Source organism: Lithobates pipiens, unplaced genomic scaffold (assembly GCF_037356315.1).
Source record: "Lithobates pipiens isolate NorthernLeopardFrog02 unplaced genomic scaffold, aLitPip1_a1.2 Scaffold_8, whole genome shotgun sequence".
Classification (NCBI taxonomy): Eukaryota; Metazoa; Chordata; class Amphibia; order Anura; family Ranidae; genus Lithobates; species Lithobates pipiens.
Window position 1 is genome coordinate 170,291,957 of NW_027507903.1, and position 25,708 is coordinate 170,317,664.

At 39.1% G+C, this 25,708-nt stretch overlaps 1 protein-coding gene across 11 annotated transcripts in view; it reads left to right on the forward strand.

Annotated features, from left to right (window-relative positions):
* The window catches only part of MAGI2 (membrane associated guanylate kinase, WW and PDZ domain containing 2), a 1,006,736-nt gene that overhangs the window by 853,572 nt on the left and 127,456 nt on the right, over window positions 1-25,708 (forward strand). For all 11 annotated transcript variants that reach the window (XR_013271122.1, XM_077474033.1, XM_077474035.1 and 8 more), the window contains one exon: window positions 15,740-16,381. Coding sequence is in view for 10 of the 11 variants with exons in the window: in XM_077474033.1 (XP_077330159.1) it covers window positions 15,740-16,381 (642 nt within the window). In the remaining variant the exon portion in view is untranslated. The remainder of the gene's footprint in view (window positions 1-15,739; window positions 16,382-25,708) is intronic.

Here is a 25,708-nt window from a genome sequence, read left to right on the forward strand (position 1 = left end):
GCTGTAGTGGGGGATGAGTATATTGTGTGAAACCAATTTGAGGTATTGAAACCAAGGCCAATGTGCTGTAGTATTTCAAACAGGAATTTCAGGTAACCCTGTCAAAAGCCTTTTCAACATCTGTTGATAAGAAAAGGCAAGGGGTTTTTCCTTCCTTGGGAAGGCTTGCAATGTGGACTAGAAGGGAGTCCCTGATAAAACTTGAGCCCTGTTTGAGAGAATTGAGCATTTGGTTCTAGGTAGGGGAGTAGATGTGGGAGTAAGGTTTTGTAATAATGGACAGTCAGTTCATCGGAGCTTGGAGATTTGCCTGGAGACAGTGAGTTAATGGCAACCAGGGTCATGTTCTGGGAGATTGGGGAGTCTAGATTAGTGCATATAGTAGGTTTTAACGTGGGCATGTTAGAGGAAGAAATGTAATCCCTGATATTGTCTAGCCTGTTAGATAGACATGGAAGGAGTCTGCAGAGTGAAGGTTGTACAGTACAGTGTAGAGATTACCAAAGGTGTAAGCTATGTCTTAAGGGCTGTTAACTTTGGAACCTTGGAATGACTCAATAAAAGGGACATGAGAGCGAAGATGTTGTTCTTTCAGCACATTCGCTAGAAGTCAACCACATTTGTCACCATTTTCATAAATGAGTTTATGGCAGTGCACAAGGGCAGCCTTCGCTTTTTATGAGTACAGTGTAGTAAGGCCGTTGTGCAGAGAGACAAATTCCTTATTGACCTTTGTATCTTGTTTAGATTTATGTTTGTTTTCTAAGACGATGCAATATTCTCATTAGGCTGCGAATGCCACATCTTCGAAGACTTGTTGGGGAGATTAGGGTGTGATCTGATCATGAGATATTGCCTAAGGTTGTCTTAAGGACTGGTGACATATTCTATGGGGGATCAAGAAAGTTCAATACATGAATATAGTTTGTGTTGGGAGCTTGCTGTATAGCATGCGCCCAGCACAGAGACAGGGCTCTCACTGAGTTCCCCTCTAATGTGGTGTTTTTTTTCAGCAGTAGAGGACAACTGGAGAGCAAAGAACAGAAAATGACATGGGTAGGAAGTGAATTCCACAATGCAGTCCATGGAGTGACTTTATAGGCTGATCATATAAGACTATTATTCATTGTAAATCTATCTAAACAGATCAAATATCTTATGGAATGTTAAAGATACATTTATTGACTTTAAAACTACAGGGATCCTGTAAACTGCCAGTTAGGTTTCAAAATCAGATTTAAACTTCAGAAGTGTTTGAAGGTATATATTATAGAGCGGTTTACTCCAGGAGAGATTATTTACCTGGCATTGCAACTGTCAAATTTGTACACAGAAAGATTAACATGACTCCAAAACTATAATAAGTGTGTGATTAGAGTAAATTGAAAAACTAGTGCCCTTGATGCTCCAGCAATCACAACCCTTGCTAAAGTGAAAAAAATATTCCTCAATAGCCACAGAATATTTTAACTTTGTGTACACCAAATGCCCTTGCAAATCCAAGAATTATCATATAAAAAGCAGCAACATCACCACTGTGCTGTACATAGTCTATGCAGAGAGCAGTGGTGTGGAGGGCAACTCAAGGAGTGAGAGTATCAGTGACCCATCATTATTATAGGGAGTTTTACACTGGGTTACTTCACAGAAATACACAAAACACACCATAATTCAAGTAAGAATACATGTTTCTCATATTTATTCCCTTGTCTATCAAGGTACGGTACATTTATAAATGGCATGGTAAACAAGGGATTAAAACAAGCTCATGACTGCTGCTGCTGCTGCTACAATCATGAGCTTGATATTGATTTTTACAGCTTTAGAGGGGCTTTAAAGTTATCTGGGAAACTCTAGAGGTGCCTGATCCCTTTTACAGGGCTGCAAATGAATGCTCAAAACACTATCATCCGAGGTAGCAATACAAAAATAACACCGATCTGAACTACGATATCTGAATAACAGGTAACTGGTAACAGATAACCCAACCCTGTGTTTTAGGGGCTCTTTAGGGTAAGGTGTTCTTACACTTGTGGGATGGTGCACTTCATGGTGTATGAACATGATCACATTTTTAGCACACATGGGATCATGGGATATTGTAAGCAGAGGTTTTGTATGGATACACTGCAATATTGAGTATTCTTATTTTGGATACATTTGTAGCCTCCCTGGCGGTATTCCCGAGTCTGGCTCGGCGTAAGATTTAAATACCATAAGCGGTATTCCCGAGCCAGACTCTGGACCACATCGCTGGATCCATGGAGGGGTTTACTTACCTTGTCCCCTGGATCCAGCGATGTCCCCCCGCTGTGATCTGCGAGCCATCCTCCGCTCTATCTGTCACCGTGCCGAGCTCCGTTCCCTGTGAGAGTTGCGACTCACGGGGACGGAGTTCGGCGCCAAATTCAAAAAGTAAAATACACAGTATAGATACAGTATACTCTATCAAATAATTACACATCCCCTTTGTCCTTAGTGGTTTGTCCAGTGCCCTGCATGCAGTTTTATATTATAAATACTGTTTTTATGACTGGAAACTGGAGATTGTCCATAGCAACCAAAAAATGTCAGTTTACATCAAAAGTGGTTATAGACCAGCTAGAAAACAGCGATAACAAATTAGAATCATTCGCAGAATTGAGCCATAGTAATATGTGGGGAAATTCGTCATCAAACACTAAAAGTAATGACAGCGACAATTCTGCAACTCAGCATATTTCAGTGTTTTTGATTTGATTGCATTATTGAATAATTTTTATTATTATTAGTATAGTATTATTTGTTATACTTATTTATACTTATTTATTTTATTATATATCTATCTATATATATAATTTATGATTTCATATTTCGAATTTTATCATACCCGGGATGTCTATTAGACTCTTGTTTGGACAGATTTAAGTGAATTATTTCTAAGAATTACAGGCCTACAATATAAAACGCCAAATTTCCATGCAAAATAATGGTACCACTTTCAGCACCTAAAATCTGAAATAATCATACTGCCAGGGACTCAGGAGGTTAAACAAAACTGTGTTTCTGTGCTGAAGTGTAATGAATTTTCAAAGAGCTGCACCTATATATGACCCGAATACCAAAAGTGATGTGAAAATGTGCTGGGAAATAATGGTGGCCACATAAAATATTGACACTTTGGGCCCAATTTGGACATTTTCACTTAGGGGTGTACTCACGTCTGTTGCCAGCTGTTTAGACATTAATGTCTGTGTGTTGAGTTTTTTTGAGGGGACAGCAGATTTACACTGTTTTACAAGCTGTACGCTCACTACTTTACATTGTAGCAACGTTTCATTTCTTCAGTGTTTTCACATGAAAAGATATAATAAAATATTTACAAATATGTGAGGGGTATACTCACTTTTGTGAGATACTGTATATATACCTAAATTATAGGGAGCTTTTGGTCACTATGCAAGAAATGAAATGCTGAAAATGTATCAATGTATAATCAAACAGTGAATTGAACAGTCCATAATGTTCAATATGGAAGTCCATGTGCCAATAGCAATGAAAGCATATAGTGGAATGAAGGTGTATCTAATACTTCTCAAGATAATGATATATCCCACCAGGTGGCAAATTGTTGAGGAATTCCACCATACACACGTGACCTCCACCGTAATCAAGCCTCTTGCCACATGAATGTGATCCCCAATTACGGAGCACAAACTCACAGGGAGGGTTCATTATTGTTAAAAACACCAAAAGGTACTCACATGATTCAGGATAATAAATAGCAATGGTATATGCTCCTGTTCCCCTGACAGCACACTGTGCCACGAAACTAGTAGGGGGGCGGGGCCATGAATATATGACGTCTTTCACGCCCGCTGATGCTGGCTGTCTGCGAGGCTCTATGAGGTTTGAATGCTTTTTATTATCCTGAATCATGTGAGTACCTTGTGGTGTTTTTAACAATAAACGTGTACTAGCAGTATTCACTCTATGTGCAGCCTATGTTCCTCTATGGCGGCTGTCTGAGTTGGATCTGAAGTTGTGGCATTGGTATTAGGGAATATCATATGTTATCATATGTTATCATATCATATGTTGAAACCCAGTGGACCCTACTGATTCAATTTCCAGACACCCAGAGGGGTCCATTATCTCTCATGTGTATTTGATCTCTGAAATTGGGGATCACAACCATCTGGTAAGAGGTTTGATTATGGTGAAGGGCACGTATGTATGGTGGAATTCCTTAACAATTCACAAGGTTTGCCTGCTCTTGGCGACTGAGCTTGTTTGATTGTACATTGATACATTTTCAGTATTTCATTTCTTGCATAGTGACCAGAAGTGCACTATTATTTATTTTGGAGAAACCCTTGTAAAAAGAGGATACAGAGGTTATTTGGAATTCACTAGAGGAATATTTTGATTGGAGTGATATGAATTATAAAGTTTGATGTCTGGTAAGTATACAGGCAGAAGGGGTGAAGGAATTATGGATTATTATATTGTATACAATCTAAATATAATATAATATAATAATATATATAACTTTTATATTGTAAAGCACTGCATAAACTGTTGGCGCTATATAAATATAGTATATTTATATAGTATATATTATAATAATAATAATTAGCGATATCAATTCATGGTGTTATACACAGATGTGACTACAATTATGGAGATTTAAATTATTTTTTGTAGATAGTATTACACTATGTAAGTTTTTGTTTTTTGGGATACAAATGAGGAAAAAAAGAAGATTTATAAAGAAGACACTGAGTCGTTGGGAGTGATAAATGCTTTATTGACCCAATTATTAACACATGGGTCAGTGAATCTGGTAAGAGTCTGAGACTCTTGGGATACACTTAACTGATAGGAGATTGAGGGGATTGCTCTTTCTCTACAGCAGGCTCAAAATTTTGTAGAGCTTGTTATTTAATTTATCCACAAAAGGCATACTTTTGTAAATAGATGTTTACTTTTTTCTTTAACTTTTTATCAGGCATACAACATGGAATTGACATTACATCATTGTTATATGTGACATTTTTGCAGTTTTATTCACACAAAAGCGCATTTTTAATTTTGTGCCTAGGTTTAAATAATAATTACAGAAATGTTATAGCGATATAATGCACACATTTCATATATATTTGTCACATAGAAGACCGTCACTCATTTATTCAGCATTTTCTAAGATATAGGCAGCTCCCAATTTCTTTTTTATAGCTATTAAAAAAAAAAATCTGTCGTGAGCACAAGGGGGGTTCAAGTTATTTTGCTCTGCCTTTCAGTGACACATGCTGTTAAACCAAGCTCTGGCACATTGGAAAGTAGAAACCATGGGGAGAAACAGCAATTGTTCCAATTCTGTCTTCATTTACACTTGGGAAGTTTTCAGCTGGATCGCTGCCAAGCATGATAATATTTCATTAGGGAAGCAAAAAAGAAGTAGAAGTTACATCTTTGTTATATTGAAATGCTTTCCACAATGTGGACAAAAACAGTAATAAAAGGTTATTAAGATGTGTTATGTGTACTAAAGCTTCTGTTACAGTGTATGCCACCTTTTACAGACATATCATACACAACACAAGCTTCCAACAAATGTTTCCCTGATTCTGATGAACAATCAGACAGTGAATCATGTGCACATTTGAAATGGATCAGCAGTTCTGGTTAGGATCATCCAAGCAATCTGCATAGCCATTTTAAGCATTTCATAGCTTAGCGATCTTCTTCATATCCCTAAATGGCTCTTCAGATTTAAATGTCTCAGATGAGTTATGTACATGAATATGAGGTTTCACTTCCACTTCTTTTAACAACACAAGCTTTTCGGCAACAGTGGCAGTTAGAGGGTTGAGACAAACCATTTTACCACTATGGTCAGCTTTTATACATTTAAGTAAAACCTTTATCCCAAAAGGAAAAAACTGTTGCTGTAACAGCTTAAAAAGTACTAGCTGGAGTTTGGCTAATTGCGAAAATGTAATCTAAAATGGCTAGATTTTCCATGATATAGTATATCAGTTACTACTAGATTTTTTCAATAACTGTATTGAAATATAAAATTGCTAGAGCATTACCACTATCGACAGGGCTACTGTCCAAAGGTGTCTCTCTGTTGTTCCATCCAAGATGGAGCCACCATAAGGCAGGAAGTGTGTTCTTGGCTAAAACACCAGTTGAAAAAAAGGGGGGTGGGGGAATGGCTTAAAAGGAGAACTAATGCAGGCACCACAATAAAGGATTGGTAAGCTGCAATATATTAAATGGTAAGGTTTAAAACTGCTTTAAGCTAGAACAGATATGACTAGGGATGAGCTTCGAGTTTGAGTCAAACTCATGTTCGACTCGAACATTGCCTGTTCGCCTACTCAGCGAACAGTGAATAATTTGGGCTGTTCGCAGCAAATTCGAAAAGCCAGAACACCCTGTACAAGTCTATGGGAGAAATATAAAATGCTAATTGTAAAGGCTAATATGCAAGTTACTGTCCTAAAATGTGTTTGGGGACCTGGGTCCTGCCCCAGGGGACATGGATCAATGCAAAAAAAAGTTTTAAAAACTGAAATTTTTTCAGGAGCAGTGATTTTAATAATGATTAAAGTGAAACAATAAAAGTGTAATATTCCTCTGTGTTCTCTGTATTAGAGCGTGGGGGGTTCCCCTAAATTTCAGGTCTGGTATGGATATTAAAGGGAACCCCGTGTCAAATTTAAAAAAAAATTGATGTGGGGGTCCCCCTAAATATCCATACCAGACCCTTTATCCGAGTACGCAACCTGGCAGGCCGCAGGAAAAGAGGGGGGGACGAGAGCGCCCCCCCCTCCTGAACCGCACCAGGCCACATGCCCTCAACATTGGGAGGATGCTTTGGGGGTCTGTGACCCCTCAAAGCACCATGTCCCCATGTTGATGTGGACAAGGGCCTCATTCCAACAACCCTGGCCGGTGGTTGTGGGGGTCTGCGGGCAGGGGGCTTATCAGAATCTGGAAGCCCCCTTTAACAAGGGGACCCCCAGATCCCGCCCCCCCTGTTTGAAATGGTAAGGGAGTACAAAGGTACCCCTACCATTTCACAAAGAAAGTGTAAAAATGGTTAAATAAGACAAACACACTTTTGAAAAATTCCTTTATTAAAAAAAAAAAAAAGATTCCAGTGGTGGTAATCCACTCTTGCTATCCAGCGACAGATGATCATCTCTCCGGGATCCAGCAATGGCTGATCTGATCCAGCGACGGGAGATCTCACAGTCCAGCGCTGTCCATACATGCATCCGTCTTCTGTCTCCACTGCGGAGACACTGCGGGGATCCCAGTGCTGACGTTTCTTATATTAGGAGGGCGGGGTGACCCGTCACCTGACCACGCCCCCTCTGACACTGATGAGGGAAGCCATGGGGTTCGCCAGTGACGTATGGGTGACCCCGCCCCCCTCTGATGATCAGACAGAGGATTTCTTTAACTTTACTAACTGGTGCAGAGTAGGATTAACAAGGTAACAGAGTTAATATAGCAAAGGGGTGTACATAATGAAGCTGTACAAATTGGAGTTTTAAAAAAGCAATGTCTCTGTGACTCAATAAGGACACTAGGTGGCAGTAAAGCCCAGTCTCTATAGGGCTTTGTAGCCACCGATACCACTATTTCAGTAAACAGTACAGTAGCCTCTGCGACAGCATCTCTCCCAGTGTAATCCAGGGAAGGTCTGGGTATACAGATGTACAGCTGGAGGGATCTCTGGACTGGCACCACAGACAAATGGCTGTAGGAGTCCTAGAGCTAGTATCACAGGAGGTGCAGGGTTACAGTACAGTATCCAGCAGCATGTATGGAGTGAGGGATCAATAACCTGGCTTCAGTTTCTTCCTAGTTTCCAGGTTTAGGCAAATGATGTCATACATCCAAGGAAACTTCAGGAGAGGAGGAAGGGTTTTCTCATCTAAGCACACCCTCCTGTATGCTTGTCAAAGCTAAGTGCAGGTGGATTCCAGGAAGTAAGTGCTACAAGAATCATCTGCCCTTAGTTAAAATGGCTACACCCAGAAATTCTAGGGGGGGGGGGGATTCAAAGCGATTTCTTATCAAAATAAAGCATGAAGACAAGGATAGATGGATGAGTTTTCTTTGAATATTAAAAATGAATTTAATAGCACATTTGGTCTGTGATACAGTGTAGCTCCACTTTAAGGTGTGCTTTGCAGATATGTTTTTTATGAAGAGAACAGTCAAATAAGCTGAGTAGTGACAGTTTTCTTCTCTTGGTTATATCTGACAGTCTGTAGACAGTCCCAGTTTGTGAACATATTGTGACAACATGTATGCCCATTGATGTGGAAATGTGTGAATGGCATTGTGTTTAAGTAGTTGTGCTTTACTGATGACATTTTTTTTCTACTTGGCAGTGACTGTTAGTGAATCATGTACAATGTTTGTTTCTGCACAAAGATTAACTGTTTTGGGGACAAAGTGCCATAAAGAATGTACTTGTTTACCACAGCTTTGTTATTTAAAGGATGACAGGCTACTGTTTCTATTTGTACAGGCTTTGTTGGGCAAAGACGAAGCAAAGAGCAATGCTGACATGGAAAGTGCTATAAATTATAACAACCAATTTTTTTATTTTTATTTTTATCTATTAAGAGCCATGAAAACTGATTGTTGGTATGGACGTTCTGGGTTGCTACAATTTTATATGTAAAAAGAGAAAAAAAATCGAATAAATGTTTTACATCTGGTAGATTGTGAATCTTTCTAGCACCTTCATATCCATGTAATGGGTGTAAATGATCAAAAGTATATACTTCTAATTGATATCTTTTATTTTTTGTAATGGTGCAATATTATATACTGTTTCAAATCTACTGATTAATATAGTTCTGTAATCATGGAGTTGTCTGACATGTGCAGTACTGTAGGGAATATATACTAATAATAATTAAAAATGTAATAACAGTATGCAATGCCAAGCAGTGGTTTCCAAAGTGAGCAAAACCCTTTCTTGTATTAAAAGAGGTATGGACTGTAGAGAAAGAGACATCACTTTGCCCCTGTACAAATCATTAGTAATACCTCATCTGGAATATGCAGTTCAGTTTTAGACATCGGGTCAAAAAAAGGAAATCGGAAGTGCAGAAGTGCAGAAAAGGGCAACCAAACTGATAAGAGGCATGGAGGAGCTCAGCTATGAACAAATATTACAGGAACTGAATTTAGTCTCTCCTGAGAAGAGGAGATTAAGGGGGGACATGGTCAACATGTTCAAATACATAGGAAGTCCATATAGTGAACTTGATGTTGAGTTATTCACTTTAACCACTTAAAGAGGAAATAAACCCTAATGAGTTTACTTCCTCTTTCATTCCCTGCAAAGGCAAAGCATAATGGACTACTATGCATCGCATAGTAGTCCATTATGTGTCACTTACCTGACACAGGAGCCAGCGAAGTCACCGCTGTCCCCTGTAGTCCGGTGCATCCATCTTCTCGGTGGGGTCTCGCAGCTCCGCCACTGTCATTCGGCAAAGCCGCGATGATGTCACTCCCGCGCATGCGCATGGGAGCCGACACGCGCGGCAGCTCCGCCGTTGGAAATGCCGCGCTCAGTGCGCCTGTGCGCCGCTGTCTACGGCGCATGCGCCGTAGACAGCGGTGCCTGTCTTCGGGCAAATATCTCCTAAACCGTATAGGTTTAGGAGATATTTCTTGGACCTACAGGTAAGCCTTAATCTAGGTTTACCTGTAGGTCAAAGTGTGTTGTAAGGGTTTACAACCACTTTAAGGACTGGAAGGATTTACCCCCTTAACCACTTCAGATCCGCGCTATTGCCAAATGACGGCATTAGCGCGGACCTACATTTCCGGGACTACGTCTATTGACGTAGTCCTGGTTACGAGCGGCCTGCGCGCCCCCTGAGGGGCGCGCGCGGCGCGCTCTGTGATCGGCGAGTCCGTGAGACTCGCCTGATCACCGATCCGTGTAAGGGGTCGATCCCGACCCCTTATCACGTGATCAGCTGTCAGCCAATGACAGCTGATCATGTGATAGAACGGAGCCGGTAATCGGCTATTATTCCTCCTCGCGCTGACAGCGCGAGGAGAGAAAAAAAAAGCCGATCACCGGCGGCCGTGATCGGGACATCAGTCCCGATCACGGCCATCAATACAAGGGACCACCTGCCACCTGCCTGTGCCCACCTGCCTCCCGCAGTGCCATCCTGAAGTAAAATAAAAGAAAAAGTAAGTGCCCCCCGTCAGTGCCCCCTGTCAGTGCCCATAGTGCCCACAGTGCCACCCACAGTGCCACCCACAGTGCCACCCACAGTGCCACCCCACAGTGCCACCCACAGTGCCACCCAATCTGCCTCAAAGGTGCTGCACCCCAGTGCCGCCCATCAGTGCCCAGCAGTGCCGCCCATCAGTGCCCAGCAGTGCCGCCCATCAGTGCCCAGCAGTGCCACCTATCAGAGCCACCTATCAGTGCCACCTATCAGTGCCCATCAGTCCCATCTATCTGTGGTACCTATCAGTGCCCATCCGTGCCACTTATCCGTGCCACCCATCCGTGCCATCTTATCTGTGCCCATCTTTGCCCATCAGTGCCGCCTTATCTGTGCCCATCGGTGCCGCCTTATCTGTGCCTATTAGTGCCGCCTTAACTATGCCTATCAGTGCCCACCAGTGCAGCCTATCAGTGCCCACCAATGCAGCCCATCAGTGCCCACCAATGCAGCCCATCAGTGCCCACCAATGCAGCCTATCAGTGCCGCCTAATCAGCGCACTTCAATGAAGGAGAAAAATGACCCGTTTGCAAAATTTTATAACAAACTATTAAAACATGATTTTTTTTTTTTTTTTTTTGCATCTTTTTTTGTTTGTTTAGCAAAAAATAAAACTCCGAGCTGTAACTAAATACCACCAAAAGAAAGCTCTATTTGTGGGAAAAAAATGATAAAAATTTCATTTGGGTACAGTGTTGTATGCCCGCGCAATTGTCACTCAAAGTGCATCAGCGCTGAAAGCTGAAAATTGGTCTGGGACTGAGGGGGGTTTAAGTGCCCAGTAAGCAAGTGGTTAATGACCAGGACATTATTTGCATTACAGTCCTTTTTTCCCCACAAATAGAGCTTTCTTTTGGCGGTATTTGATCACCTTTGCGTTTTTTATTTCTTGCGCTATAAACAAAAAAGGAGCGACAATTTTGAAACTAAAAACAGCAATATTTTAAACTTTTTTCTATAATAAATATCCCAAGAAAATATATAAAAAAAACTAATTTCTTCCTCAGTTTAGGCCAATATGTATTCTTCTACATATATTCGGTAAAAAAAAATCGCAGTAACCGTATATTGATTTGTTTTGCACAAAAGTTATAGCGTCTACAAAATAGGGGAAAGATTTATGGCATTTTTTTAAATTAATTAATGAATGTTACTAGTAATTGCAGTGATTAGTGATTTTTAGAGGGACTGTGACATTGTGGTGGACAGATCGGACACTTTTTTGGGACCAGTGACCAGTGATCAGTGCTATAAAATTACTGATTACTGTATAAATGACACTGGCAGGGAAGTTAACACTAGTAGTGATCAAGGGGTTAATTAATCCCTGGGAGGTGTTTCTAATCATGGGAGGAGTGGACTGACTGGAGGAGGAGAGAGATCGCTGTTCCTGATCTCTAGGAACAGACAATCACTCTGTACTCCCCTGACAAAGCAGGGATATGTTTGTTTACATTGACAGATCCCTGTTCTGGCTCTCTGCGGACATTGCGGCTGCCAGTGAAATAGATATTTTATAGATAGGCAACTCCTATCCTCATATTGACTAGTGGTTCCAAATTAATAATAACTACTGCAGTAGGGAACAGACACGAAAGATACGCTCAGCATCTTTCCAAATAACTGTTCTCCTTTATTATGACGCATTTGAAGGTTTTTATACACATGATTACGTATGTATCACATTAATATTACAATTGTACGTTTATGCTAACAAGGGGCATTACATAGGCAGGCTAATTTTAATCAGGACTCGAAAGAATGCAAAACATGTACTGAAAACATTATTAGTGCCGTTTGCACAGTGAGGGCATTGTGCAATATATATATAAAATAGAATACAATTATATACAAAACTAACAAATTTCCATTACACCAGTCACATGCTCCAGCACCACGCCGTGCACACGCCCACTGTATCTATTACACGAACCGACGTACAGCTATGCCGATTTGTGTAATAGAGCAAACCTGCCACAGTATAATGACGGGGGCTGGTCGGCAAGTGGTTAAGGTCTTTACAGAGGACAAGGGGGCAATATTTATGTCTGGAGGAAAGGGTATTTAACATCCAAATATGGAAAGACTTCTTCACAGTAAGAGCTGTAAAATGTAGAATAGACTCCCTCAAGAGGTGGTTTTGGCCAGCTCAGTAGATTGCTTTACAAAAAGGCCTGCATTCTTTCGTAAATGCACAAAACATTCCTGGATACTTATATTTATAGGTAAACTTGATTCAGGGAATATATGATTGCCTCTTGGGTGATCAGAAAGGAATTATTTTTCCCCCAGTAGAGCAAATTGGACCATGCTTTTTTTGGGGAGGTTTGCCTTCCTCTGGATCAAATGTGGGTATAGGATTGTGTATAGGGAGGTTTTCAGTTTGTGTTTGTTTTGATATTTTCTTTTTTTTTTCTCTGTGGGTTAAACTGGATGGACTTTTTTCAATCAGATTAACTATGTAAATAAGGTTTTGGACACAAAGGGAAGAGATGGTGTTCAGATCTTAGATAGAAGTAACCTAGTAGAGATAATTTATTATGTGGTGAGTTATATAGTTAACTATTTGTCTTTAATTATTTAGAAAACACTACACCACAAAAATTATTAGCAGCTCAACCGTCTTCTACATCAGTGACTCCTAAATATTTTGCTAATTTAAACCTCATTTAAAGCAACATGCCTCCCCCTACCCAAATTACATAAAAGAACAATGCTGTTTTTATGGGTATCTCTGGCAGCAGGTTGCAATATAATGGATAATATATTATTGAAAGTGTATAAACAGAGAAAAGTATGAATGAATTATGGACAGTGCTTGTTCCTCCTATCTTGTAGTAAATACCAGTGCTATAATGTTCTGTGTCTATTGCTAAACCATATCAATATCATAAACAAACATGTGCTAAAAGATATCCATTAAAATTATGAATAATAAATTAAATCAATAAATAATAAGAAGTGAATCATATAGTGCATACAATGATGGCTATATGAACCAAAGTCTTTTCTTTGTGGTGAATAAGTCAAATGAATCAATAAAATGTATGGAAAACATAAGGTGACATATAAAGTGCATAAAGTGATGGCTATGCAAATCAAAGTCTCTTCCTTGTAAGAAAGTGCTGCTTTGCTCCTTATCCCAATGGTATCTGTGCATCCACCTCGTGAGGGGCTGTGAATACTCCACCTACCAGATTTATTGGCCTTCCTTACGATATAGCAAGGAGAGTCTGCTGAGCTTGTAGGTCTTTATGGGGACCTATACCACTCCGATATCCTCTATTTGCTCCTACTGGTGTGGGTTACCTCCAATGGTGACTCCGGAGCTCCAGGATCAGAATGTACAAGTGTGCGATATAAGGAGAGAAAAACTCTTCATAGTATGAAATCCTCAAACGATTTATTAGATAGCCACATTATCTATCTACTATTACTTATCACTTGTTTAAAGACTGGAAATAATGTTTTTTTTTCAGAGCACTTTGGGAAAGGTGATCAAATAAACTTTGTGCACTTTACTGAACTAATTTATCACAATTTGCACCTTTAGGCTCAGTTCACACTGCCACAACCTAAAAGTCGCGTGACTTACAGTGCAACTTTGCCAGGTGACTTCGGTGTGACTTGATGTGACTTTGAAGTGACTTGAAGTGACTTTGAAGCAACTTCAGGGAATGCCTGGGTAATCTTCCTGTAATGTTTGGATCAAAATCACATCACAAGATGGGGATCAGACTTTGAGGCGACTTCCATTAAAGTCTATGGGCACAAGTCACCTTGAAGTAGTGCAGGAATCTTTTCTAAATTCGGAGCGACTTCAGTAGTGCTAATTAGGACAGCTCTCATTGACTAACATTGAATCTCACAAGTCAGATCCCAAGTCACGGCAGTGGAAACCAAGCCTTATTCATTGATTCATTAGTACCAATTTTGCACAGAATTGTTCTTGAATTGCACTGAGCACTTTTTATACATTCTATATACCCCTTCTTAAAGTGATTGTAAAGTCTAATTTTTTTTCAATAAAAATAGCAAACATGTTATACTAACCTGCTCTGTTGCAATGGATTTGCACATAACAGCCCAGATCCTCCTCTTCTCGGATGCCTCTTCTGTGCTCCTTGCCCTTCCCTCCTTTTGAGTGCCCCCACAGAAAGCAGCTTGCTATGGGGTCACCTGAGCTGAGTCACAGCCCCCTGTGTCCATTTAGACTTTGAGCTGCAGCCAAGCCCCGCCCCCTCTCTATATCCTGATTGTCTGACTGACTTTGATTGACAGCAATGGGAGCCAATGGCCCTACTGTTATGTCTCAGACAATCAGGAGGGAGAGTCTCGGATGGCCGAGACACTTGTGGACATCGCTGGACAGAGATGGGGCTTCAGTAAGTGTTAGGGAGGCTGCTGCACACAGAAGGCTTTTTATCTTAATGCATAGAATGAAATAAGATTTAAAAAAAACTTCTGACTTTACAACTCCTTTAAGAATACTGGCTCTAGATCCTAGGTGTGCATATTTTTATATTTTTTTAATAGAGTTTAAGAAAGTATATTCTTTTACATATGATTGTATTAAAGAGGAAGTAAACTCTGATGGCTTTACTTCCTCTTTTGTCTACCTGCAAAGGTAAAGCATAATGGGCTACTATGCATTATGTGTCACTTACCTGACACAGGAGCCAGCGATGCCACCGCTGTCCCCTGTAGTCCGGAGCATCCATCTTCTTCCGCTTATCGCTGCTCCGGCCACTCACAGCGCCAGAGCAGCAATGACGTCACTCCCACGCATGCGCACGGGAGCCGGAACTAACGGCATATCACCATTAGCAGTGGCAAGCTGCTAATGGCGATAGTGTGCCTGCGTGCCGCTGTCTACGGTGCATGTGCCATAGACAGCTGTCACTGTCTTTTAGTAAATATCTCCTAAACCGTGTAGGTTTAGGAGATATTTCTTGGACCTACAGGTAAGCCTTAATCTAGGCTTACCTGTAGGTCAAAGTGGTTTGTAAGGGTTTACAACCACTTTAACACACACTGATATGTCAGATGAGGTTTCCAGACAAGAGTACACTGCCAAAATTACAATAATATGCAGAATAATTCAGGTGTAAATTTGTGGGGCCGCATTTGATTTTATGTTTATATCAGCTGATTACATTTGTCAGACTTGAACTTGAGTGCATCTTCCAACCGCCTTCTAAAAAATGTAGTATAACAATTATGCAAATTAGAATTGCTTGTTAATGGTTGAATATTTTAAAGTTCAGTTAAGTATGCTTGCATTATACTTTAAATAATCTGTGTATGTCATGACCATCAGATTTCTCAACCATTTTTGAGACTCTACACTGGTGATTTTTCATTTTTTTGTGTACAGCAGCCTATTTTGTAAATATATCAAGTCTTGTATTTTAGTAGTGATTACAGTTATCTCACTATGTCAATCATTTTGTTCTGTTTGTAGGTGATGTCATTGTCTATATTAATGAAGTTTGTGTTCTCGGGCACACACATGCAGATGTGGTAAAACTCTTCCAGTCAGTTCCAATTGGTCAGAGCGTCAATTTGGTGCTATGCCGAGGATATCCCCTGCCCTATGACCCTGAAGATCCTGCAAGCAGCTTGGTTCCTCCTTTGGCAGTAATAGAAAGGCCTCCAGTGGTGGTAAATGGACGAAATAATTATGAGACCTATTTGGAATACATTTCTAGGACGTCTCAATCTGTACCAGATGTAGCAGAAAGACAAATGCCTTCTTTGCACTCCATCCCAGCAGATGGTCAGATTGAAAATACATTTCCCCCACCTCCACCTGCACATGATGATAATGTATCTATGGCTTCTTCTGGAGCCACTCAAGCAGAACTTATGACCTTAACCATTGTGAAAGGGGCACAGGGCTTTGGCTTCACAATAGCAGACAGTCCAACGGGACAACGAGTGAAGCAAATTCTAGACGTTCAGGGATGCCCCGGTTTATTCGAAGGGGATCTTATAGTTGAGATCAACCAGCAGAATGTACAGAATCTGAACCATTTAGAAGTAGTAGAGTTGCTAAAAGAATGTCCTGTGGGAAGTGAGACTTCTTTGGTAATTCATAGAGGAGGTAAGTAAAAATAATGTTCTAAACTATTTCCAAAATGCTTATATTGTCATTATGACCAAATTTTGCTTATGTTGCTTAAAAATAATATTGTCCAGGGCTGTTGCTGTGTAATTGGATATGTAAAGGGTGATGATAGACTGCTCTTCTGTCACTGTACAGTGTGCATTCATCCTTTTATCAATAGTTACATATCGTTTACAGAGGGAAAACTTTGGCAAATTGCATCCTTTTTGATGACTATTTATTCTGACTTATAAATGTTTTTTTATTTGTGTTGGGAAAATTATGTAATGGCTGGATCCAAATTTATATCATGTAAATAAGCATGTGAATACATTTTTATATGCAAAAATGTTTAATTATTATCTTCAATTTAATATGTGCAATGTTTAATTTCAGCAGCAGCAGCACGGTTGTAAAAGTACAATCTGTACAAATGGAGACAACGTTTTGTTCTGTTCACTAATTCTGATCCAAAACATTTATACAGTATTTGTATCACTGTACAATCAATAATTACAAGTAAAGTTTTCAATGATCAGTTTTTGACAGGAAACGTGCATGTGTATGTGCATTTGTGCATAATATATATATTATGAATTGTTTATTTTTATCAATTTACAAAGTGTAAAGTGAGCAAACAGAAGAAAAATCGAAATCAAATCAAAATTTGGTGTGACTACCCTTTGGCTTCAAACTAGCATCAATTCTTAAACGTGCACACTTTGTATACATGCAGGATTAAAGTCAGGTGCATGAGTGACCAATTATACCAAGATGCTAATGATCATCAATTTCATATGTAGGTTGAAACACAGTAATTAACTGGAACAGAAGCAGCTGTATAAGATTCCTAAAACTGAGTGAGAAACAGCCAAAGTTTGCTACAAAGGTGAGGTTGGGGAAGATCGTTTCATGTCACAGGTCATTCACCATGGCAAGACTGAGTGTATTGGAAAGGTCTCTCCCAGCCAAAGATTTCAAAGCATACTGGGGTTTAAAGATGTGCTGTTCAAACCCTTTTGAAGAAGCACAAAAAAAGGCAACATTGTAGATGCAGGGGTAGGTTATGGAAACTGCAGCAGCAGATGAAAGATGTGTCATGCTTACTTCCCTTCGGCATCAAAAGATGTCCAGCAGTGCCATCAGAAAACCAGTGGAACCCAGGTACATCCATCTACTGCCTGGAGAAGTCTGACTGGGAGTGGTCTTCATGGAAATATTTTGGTAAAAAAGCCACATTTCTGACATGGAAACAAGGCTAAGCGACTCAACTATGCACAAAAAATAGGAACTGGAGTGTAGCAAAACGGCAGCCGGTGCTATGGATTGACAAGTCAAAATTTAAAATATTTGGCTGTAGTAGGCAGTTTGTTTATGAAGGGCCAAGGAGAAGTACACTAATGAGTGTCTGCAGGCAACAGTGAAGCATGGCGGAGGTTCCTTTCAAGTTTGGTGCTGTATTTTTTCAAATGGAGTTGGAGATCTGGTCAGGATCAATGGTGTCCTCAATGCAATGAGAAGGAAGGAAGATACTTATCCATCATGCCATACCATCAGGGAGATATGTGATTGGCCTCAAATGTATTCTGCAGCAGCACAATGACCCCAAAGATACAGCCAATGTCATTAAGAACTATCTTTGGGGTAACGAACAACCAAGACCCCTGAAAGTCATCATTTGGCCCCCACAGAGCTCTGATCTCAACATCATCAAGTCTTTCTGGGATTACATGAAGAGACAGAAGGATTTGAGGCAGCCTACAACCAAAGAAGATATGTAGTTAGTTCTTCAAGATGTTTGGAACATTCTACCTGTCAAGTTGCTTCAAAAAATGTGTTTAAATTGAATGGAACCTGGAAGAATTGATGCTGTTTTGGTCACACCAAATATTGATTTGACTTTCTATTTTGTTAATTGATAAAAATAAACTATGTGTATATATATATATATATATATATATATATATATATATATATATATATATATATATATATATATATATATATAACAAATTTATAGACCAAGTGAGAAGTAAAATTTTTGGTATGTTTTCACGTGAAACAGTGAAATTAGAAGCCCCCAAGTATAGTTTTGTAATCCTGAGAGTCTGGATAGCCGTGTTGAATTAAATTTGTATTGTGTATGAACCTAGGGGTTGAGTTACTAAAGGCAAATCCACTGTGCACTATAAGTGAACCGCAAGTGCACTGGAAAGTGCAGTCACTGTAGATCTGAGGGGAAGATCTGAAATGAGGGGAAGCTCTGCTGATTTCTATCATCCAATCATGTACTAGCAAAAAAGCTGTTTTTATTTTCCTTGCATGTCCGCCTCAGATCTACAGCGACTGCACTTCCAAGTGCACTTGTAGTGCACAGTGGATTTGCCTTTAGTAAATAACCCCCCCCCCCTCCGTATGGCGCACTAATTCAAAGCACTATACTATCACATTTGAAGGAATGCATACAATTTACCAATGCAACATAAACAGCCACGGATATATTGTTAGGAAGGAAGTTGGTGGCCCCTGTATGCAAATAAGTGGAAGTGTTTAAAAAAATACTATATTCAAGTAAGTATTTTTACCCCAAATAAGTGCCTTCTATTGTCCTACAAATCTCCCAATTGCTTTTTTTTTTCTTTTTTTTGCTGCTGTGATCAGATTTCCTGTTACGGGGCAGCTACATTTGTTTTCCATGGTTCCACTGTATGTAGGAACAGCCACCCTCGTATTTGTGCTTCTGAGATTGACTAGGGACTGAAGACTATGTTATGTAGTGTGCATAGAGCAGTGCACATGACCGCAACTAACGTGCGCTGCTTGTTCCAAACAAACAAAAGTGAGAGGGAAAAGGAGTGCTTTGGGATCTCACAGAGGACATTACAAGGAGGCAGAAAAACACAGAAAGGCCATTTACTAATGGATTTATATACTGTATTTATTGGCGTATAACACTCACTTTTTTAACCATGAAAATCGGGTGCAAATAGCGTATGTGTGTTATACGCCAATACAAAAATGTACATTTTTTTCTGCAACTTCCCTCTTAAAATGAATGTGCGTGTTATACACCTGTGCATGTTATACGCCGATAAATACGGTAGATTCTTTTGTAGAATAAGGATATTAAATACAAATATCACTGATAAAAATCTTACAATATATATCACTGATCCAAGCGCTCAATTGATAATTTTCCTAATTAAGCTGCTGTCATAATAAATCAACCAATCCATACACATATATAGTAACACGTATTCAGAGCAGAGTACTCAACAGAGTCACTATATTGATAGCGCTATATGAACAATTAAAAATAATAATATTAAATAAAAGTATCAAGCAATGAAAAGAGGAAGTTCATAAGTCTCAAAATGAGCAGATTCTTTGAGTGTTAAAAAGGTGCTCCACAAAGTTCCCAGACAAGGAAGAGAGACACCTTCAGATAGGTTCACCACACCGCTATCCCATAGGAGGACCCTCGTGCTCTGTGACACTCTTAATGCGGGTTAATGTAGATATTCCAAAAGCTGCACCCAGGAAATCCCTCCCATATTTACAGGTGCATGATAGGATTCTCCCGACTATGGGTATATATGGAGTTATTTCTGTACCAGCTATCTATGCCTCACACTACCGTGCTTGGTAGTGTGAGGCATAGATAGCTGGTACAGAAATAACACATTTACCCATGTTTTTTACAAGTACAGAAAAATAACTGTTGACGTGTTATAGTGCACACCTGTCTTCCACTCTGGCATGACAACAAATTCCTGAGCAGGGGATGTCAGGCCTGCATAACTCTTTTCTGACAACTTAGAAATAACACAGACTGCTCCTCATCTCCTCATAAGCCCCAACTTCACCCTCCTTGTGCACAGGCAAAGGAAGTTAGTCCACAGGATCAACATGCATTTTTATACTACTTGCACAGATATAACAAAAACTATTTTAGCAAATAAAGCCGTGCATCGCACACAAACATATCCAACAATCACTTGAATGAAATTAGCCTTAGACCAGTTCTGCCCAGGCCACTCCCTATAGGTGTCCCCACCTCCCTGATAAAGCCCTGTGGGAGGGCAAAATGCATCAGGAGCCTGGATGGAGCTGGGTTGAGACTTCGTTCATTCATTGACCGATGGGCATATTGGTCTTCTGTGTTCAGGATACTTTCTTTGCTGAATTTAGTGTACTGAGCCGGGGCAAGCTCACAGTGTGATCCACCAGAATGGGACAAGGGAGCCTGGAGTGGCACCTCTAGTTTTCTAAAGTGGAAAAACACGTTTAGTTATATATTTAGCAGTCCAAAGGGAGCAATTAAGTGAAGTTCATTGTTAGAGTTTTACATACACTATGGGGGTTATTTACTAAAGGAAAATCCACTTTGCACTGAAAATGCACTTGGAAGTAAAGTCGCTGTAGATCTGAGAGGGACATGCAAGGAAAATAAAAAACAGCATTTTAGCTTGCACATGATTGGATGATAAAATCAGCAGAGCTTCCACTCATTTCAGATCTACTCCTTAGATATCGAGCGACTGCACTTCCAAGTGCACTTTCAGTGCAAAGTGGATTTGCCTTTTGTAAATAACCCCAGTATGTCCTTTTTGATAGTTGTATCCTTAAAAATATTGTTTCATTAGTTTGACATAATTTACATACATTTTTATTAAGTTACAGATGTTCGTTTTTATTATCATTTTACATATTGCAGGATTTCACAGAGAATTAAAAGATCAAAGTAAAGCTGAACCTATTAAAATGTAATTTCCTACTAATTTGTAACATTGTATTTCTGACTAATCTGATAATCAGAGTAATTATTAAAATCTAGTCACTCAAGGAAACCTGATATATGTGCTTGCCGATTCAAGACAGATTATTTTCAGTGAGGTCAGTGAATAGGTGATGTTAAAGCAAATCTGAATTGTAAGTGGCCTACATGAAACTGTACAACATCATAAATGTGCAGCTAGACTATTACAATAGAGAAGATGCTAAAAGTAACATGTTACTGAAAAAGGTACTTAAAATACAATATTCAGAGCTTTTACTAGGAGTTAATGAATTACCCATTTGGAAGCCCCATAAGCAAAGAAGGATTACAAAAGAACTCTGAATGTTCTTCATAAAATATTTTCATAAGATACTGTATATTCCTGTAAAGATATGAAAAATGCTGGGGTGCTATGTCACAGGTCATAGTTACCGTTGTTACCATCTGAGCTGTAGTATAGCAACAAGAATGAGAACTTTTAATAAGATCTCATTGAGTGAGAGGCTCCCGTTTTAAGCCCCAAGGCACCATTATTTTATTCTACATTTTCTTAAAATTGAGCCCTGAAGGTTATCTTCACTTCTTAGTCACAGAGATGTTGTTGCCATGATGATGCATGTGAAGCAGAATATGCTACCACAGAGCGAGTGCTTCCATAAGAGATTCTGCTTATTACACTTTTCTCTAGTTAGTCAGGTCCAGTCAGAAGAGTTCACAAAGCACTGGAAGTTGACTGTTTTCAGATATTTGTAGATAACAATATAGTTTGGCCTTCACCAAGAAACAAGCTATTGAAAGGTTTAACAATCCCGTAGTGAAATGTACTTAACAATAGGCCCAGGAATTTGATAAAATAATTTATACAGGAATACCAGGAACGTGGTATTATACTTGTAATGACACTGTGGGGGTTATTTACGAAAGGCAAATCCACTTTGCACTGCAAGTGCACTTGGAAGTGCAGTCGCTCTAAATTTAAGGGGTAGATCTGAAATGAGTGGAAGCTCTGCTGATTTTATCATCCAATCATGTACAAGCTAAAATGCTGTTTTGTATTTTCCTTGCATGTCCCCCTCGGATCTACAGCAACTTTACTTCCAGGTGCACTTTCAGTGCAAAGTGGATTTGCCTTTCGTAAATAACCCCCTGAGCATATCAAAGTACAGATGTTCACACATTTTGGGGCTTAAAGGAACAAACACGGGTTAATTTTCAAGGGAATTTTCTCCTAGCTTAGTGAGTAAGTTAAAGTCCTGCTGATTTCCATCATCCAATCAATGCAAGTAAAAATACTTTTTTTTTTTTGCACTTGATTATATATTTTTTGCAAAGCAAATTTTTACCACATTACCCAAGCTAGGGGGAAATTTACCTTGCAAAATGAACAGTCTGTTTGTCTTTAGTAAATCAACCTCTTAGTGTCCATGAGCATGTACATATAATAATACTCATCACTATTTATGGATCAGTTGCTAGGATCCAATACATTTATTGGTCAACTAGAGATATGGACTGGGCAGCTAAGACTAAAGTGTGTGTATATGTATATGTGTGTGTGTGTGTGTATATATATATATATATATATATATATATATATATATATATATATATATATATATATATAAAACCTCACAAAAGTGAGTACACCCCTCACCTTTTTGTAAATATCTTTTCATGTGACAATACTGAAGAAATGACACTTTGCTACAATGTAAAGTAGTGAGTGTACAACTTGTATAACAGTGTAAATGTGCTGTCCCCTCAAGATAACTCAACACACAGGCATTAATGTCTTAACCTCTGGCAACAAAAGTGAGTACACCCCTAAGTGAAAATGTCCAAATTGGGCCCAATTAGCCATTTTCTCTCTATGGTGTCATGTGACTTGTTAGTTTTACAAGGTCTCAGGTGTGAGTGGGGAGCAGGTGTGTTAAATTTGGTGTTATTGCTCTCACTCTTTCATACTGGTCACTGGAAATTCAACATGGCAGCTCGTGGCAAAGAACTCTCTGAGGACCTGAAAAAAAATTGTTGCTCTACATAAAGTTGGCATAAGCTAAGATTGTCAAGACCCTGAAACTGAGCTGCAGCATGGTGGCCAAGACCATACAGCAGTTTAACAGGACAGGTTCCACACAGAACAGGCCTCGCCATGGTCGACCAAAGAAGTTGAGTGCACGTTCTCAGCGTCATATCCAGAGGTTGTCTTTGGGAAATAGACGTATGAGTGTTTCCAGCATTGCTGCAGAGGTTGGAGGTCTGGGGGGTCAGCCTGTCAGTACTCAGACCATATGCCGCACACTGCATCAAATTGGTCTGCATGGCTGTCATCCCAGAAGGAAGCCTCTGCTAAAGATGATGGACAAGAAATCCCGAAAACAGTTTGCTGAAGACAAGCAGACTAAGGACATGGATTACTAGAACCATGTCCTGTGGTCTGATGAGACCAAGATAAACTCATTTGGTTCAGATGGTGTCAAGCATGTGTAGTGACAACCAGTGAGAAGTACAATGACAAGTGTGTCTTGCCTACAGTCAAGCATGGTGTTGGGAATGTCATTGTCTGGGGTTGCATGACTGCTTCCGGTACAGGGGAGCTACAATTCACTGAGGGAACCATAAAAGCCAACATGCACTGTGAGATACTGAAGCAGAGCATGATCCCTTCCCTCTAGAGACTGGGCCACAGGGCAATATTCCAAAATGATAATGACCCCAAACACACCTCCAAGATGACGACTGCCTTGCTAAGGAAACTAAGGATAAAGGTAATGGACTGGCCAAGCATGACTCCTGACCTAAACCCTATTGAGCATCTGTGGGGCATCCTCAAATGGAAGGTGGAGGAGTGCAAGGTCTCTAACATCCACCAGCTCTGTGATGTCATCATGGAGGAGTGGAAGAACACTCCAGTGGCAACCTGTGAAGCTCTGGTTAAATCCATGCTCAAGATGGTTATGGCATTGCTATAAAATAATGGTGGCCACACAAAATATTGATACTTTGGACCCAATTTGGACATTTTCACTTAGGGGTGTACTCACTTTTGTTGCCAGTGGTTTACACATTAATGGCTGTGTGTGAAGTTATTTTGAGGGGACAGCTCATTTACACTGTTATACAAGCTGTGCACTCACTACTTTATATTGTAGCAAAGTGTCATTTCTTCAGTGTTGTCACATGAAAAGATATCATAAAATATTTGCAAAAATGTGAGGGGTGTACTCACTTTTGTGAGGTTTATATATATATATATATATATATATACATATACACACACATTATTCTTAGCTGCCCAGTCCATATCCAGTGCTATGTACATATATACTGTACATATATATATATATATATATATATATATATATATATATATATATATATATATATTGTTAGTACTAAAGGGCCTTGAGGGGGATTGAAGGATATCTGTGGTTTCTGGATGAATAATTTCCCCATAGAATGTATATAAATCATCAATAGGATTCCAGAAGGTAGTATTTTGTCAAATATGTTGCCAAGTGTATTTACAAAATTAGATGGATAGGTGCTTTGAACTTTTGAAGCAATACATATATATAACCCCTGTTGGCAATTAATCAAAACATGAAATTGTAAATTTAAAATTTTAATCTGTCACAAGAGACCATAAGATGTGTAAAATAAAACATTATCATTAACAAAGTGACGTTTCTAAAGAGCTTAGAGCCCATTTAAAAAATCTATGGGTCTGAAAACAAAATTATTGATATGTACCATTATTTAAAGGACTTATTACTGTGCTAAATTAACTAACATTATTACAATAAGCCTTTTTTTTATTGTTTTTTCTTTTAAGAAATATTTTCTAAACAAGGAGCTATTTAGAATTAAATTCATTTCTGCTACTAATTGTCCTGTAAAAAAAGCAAAACGTATTGACAGTTCTTCAGTACAGATGGCAAATAAGAAGTAAACACATTTCCATGGAAATGAACCAAAAATTAAAAGACAGCCATTCACTTTATTTGCCAGCTGTTAAAATAACTTTTAGCAAAGTAATTAATTCAATGGCATGCCGGTTTCCATGAAAATGGATCTAAATGACAAAAGAGGATTTAAATGTTACATTAAGCCACTGATATTTGGACAGACATTACACTAATAGGCTGTTGCCTATGTGCTCCCTATTTAAGATAATAAAAATAAACATGTATTTTTTGCAGATAGGCATCATGTCTAGTACAGTAAGTTTACATTGATACTATGCTATATTGCTGGCCACTTACACTATAATTTAGGGAAATATTATAATTAAAAATACTATTATGATTTTTCAATCATACATTTCAACAATATACAGTATTCTTACATTAGCTTTTAATAGGTTCAAGCAAGTGATTTGCCGATTTGGAAAAAGAGCAGGAAGTTATTTTATTATGCAAGCTGTATTTTGTGTTAGCTTAAAAAAAGGATAATATTACTCTATTCTTTCAGCCAGTGTATGCTGACTTCTTTTGCATACCATCCTTTTGTTATTTTATTTTAATATGATTTTCTCTGTATTT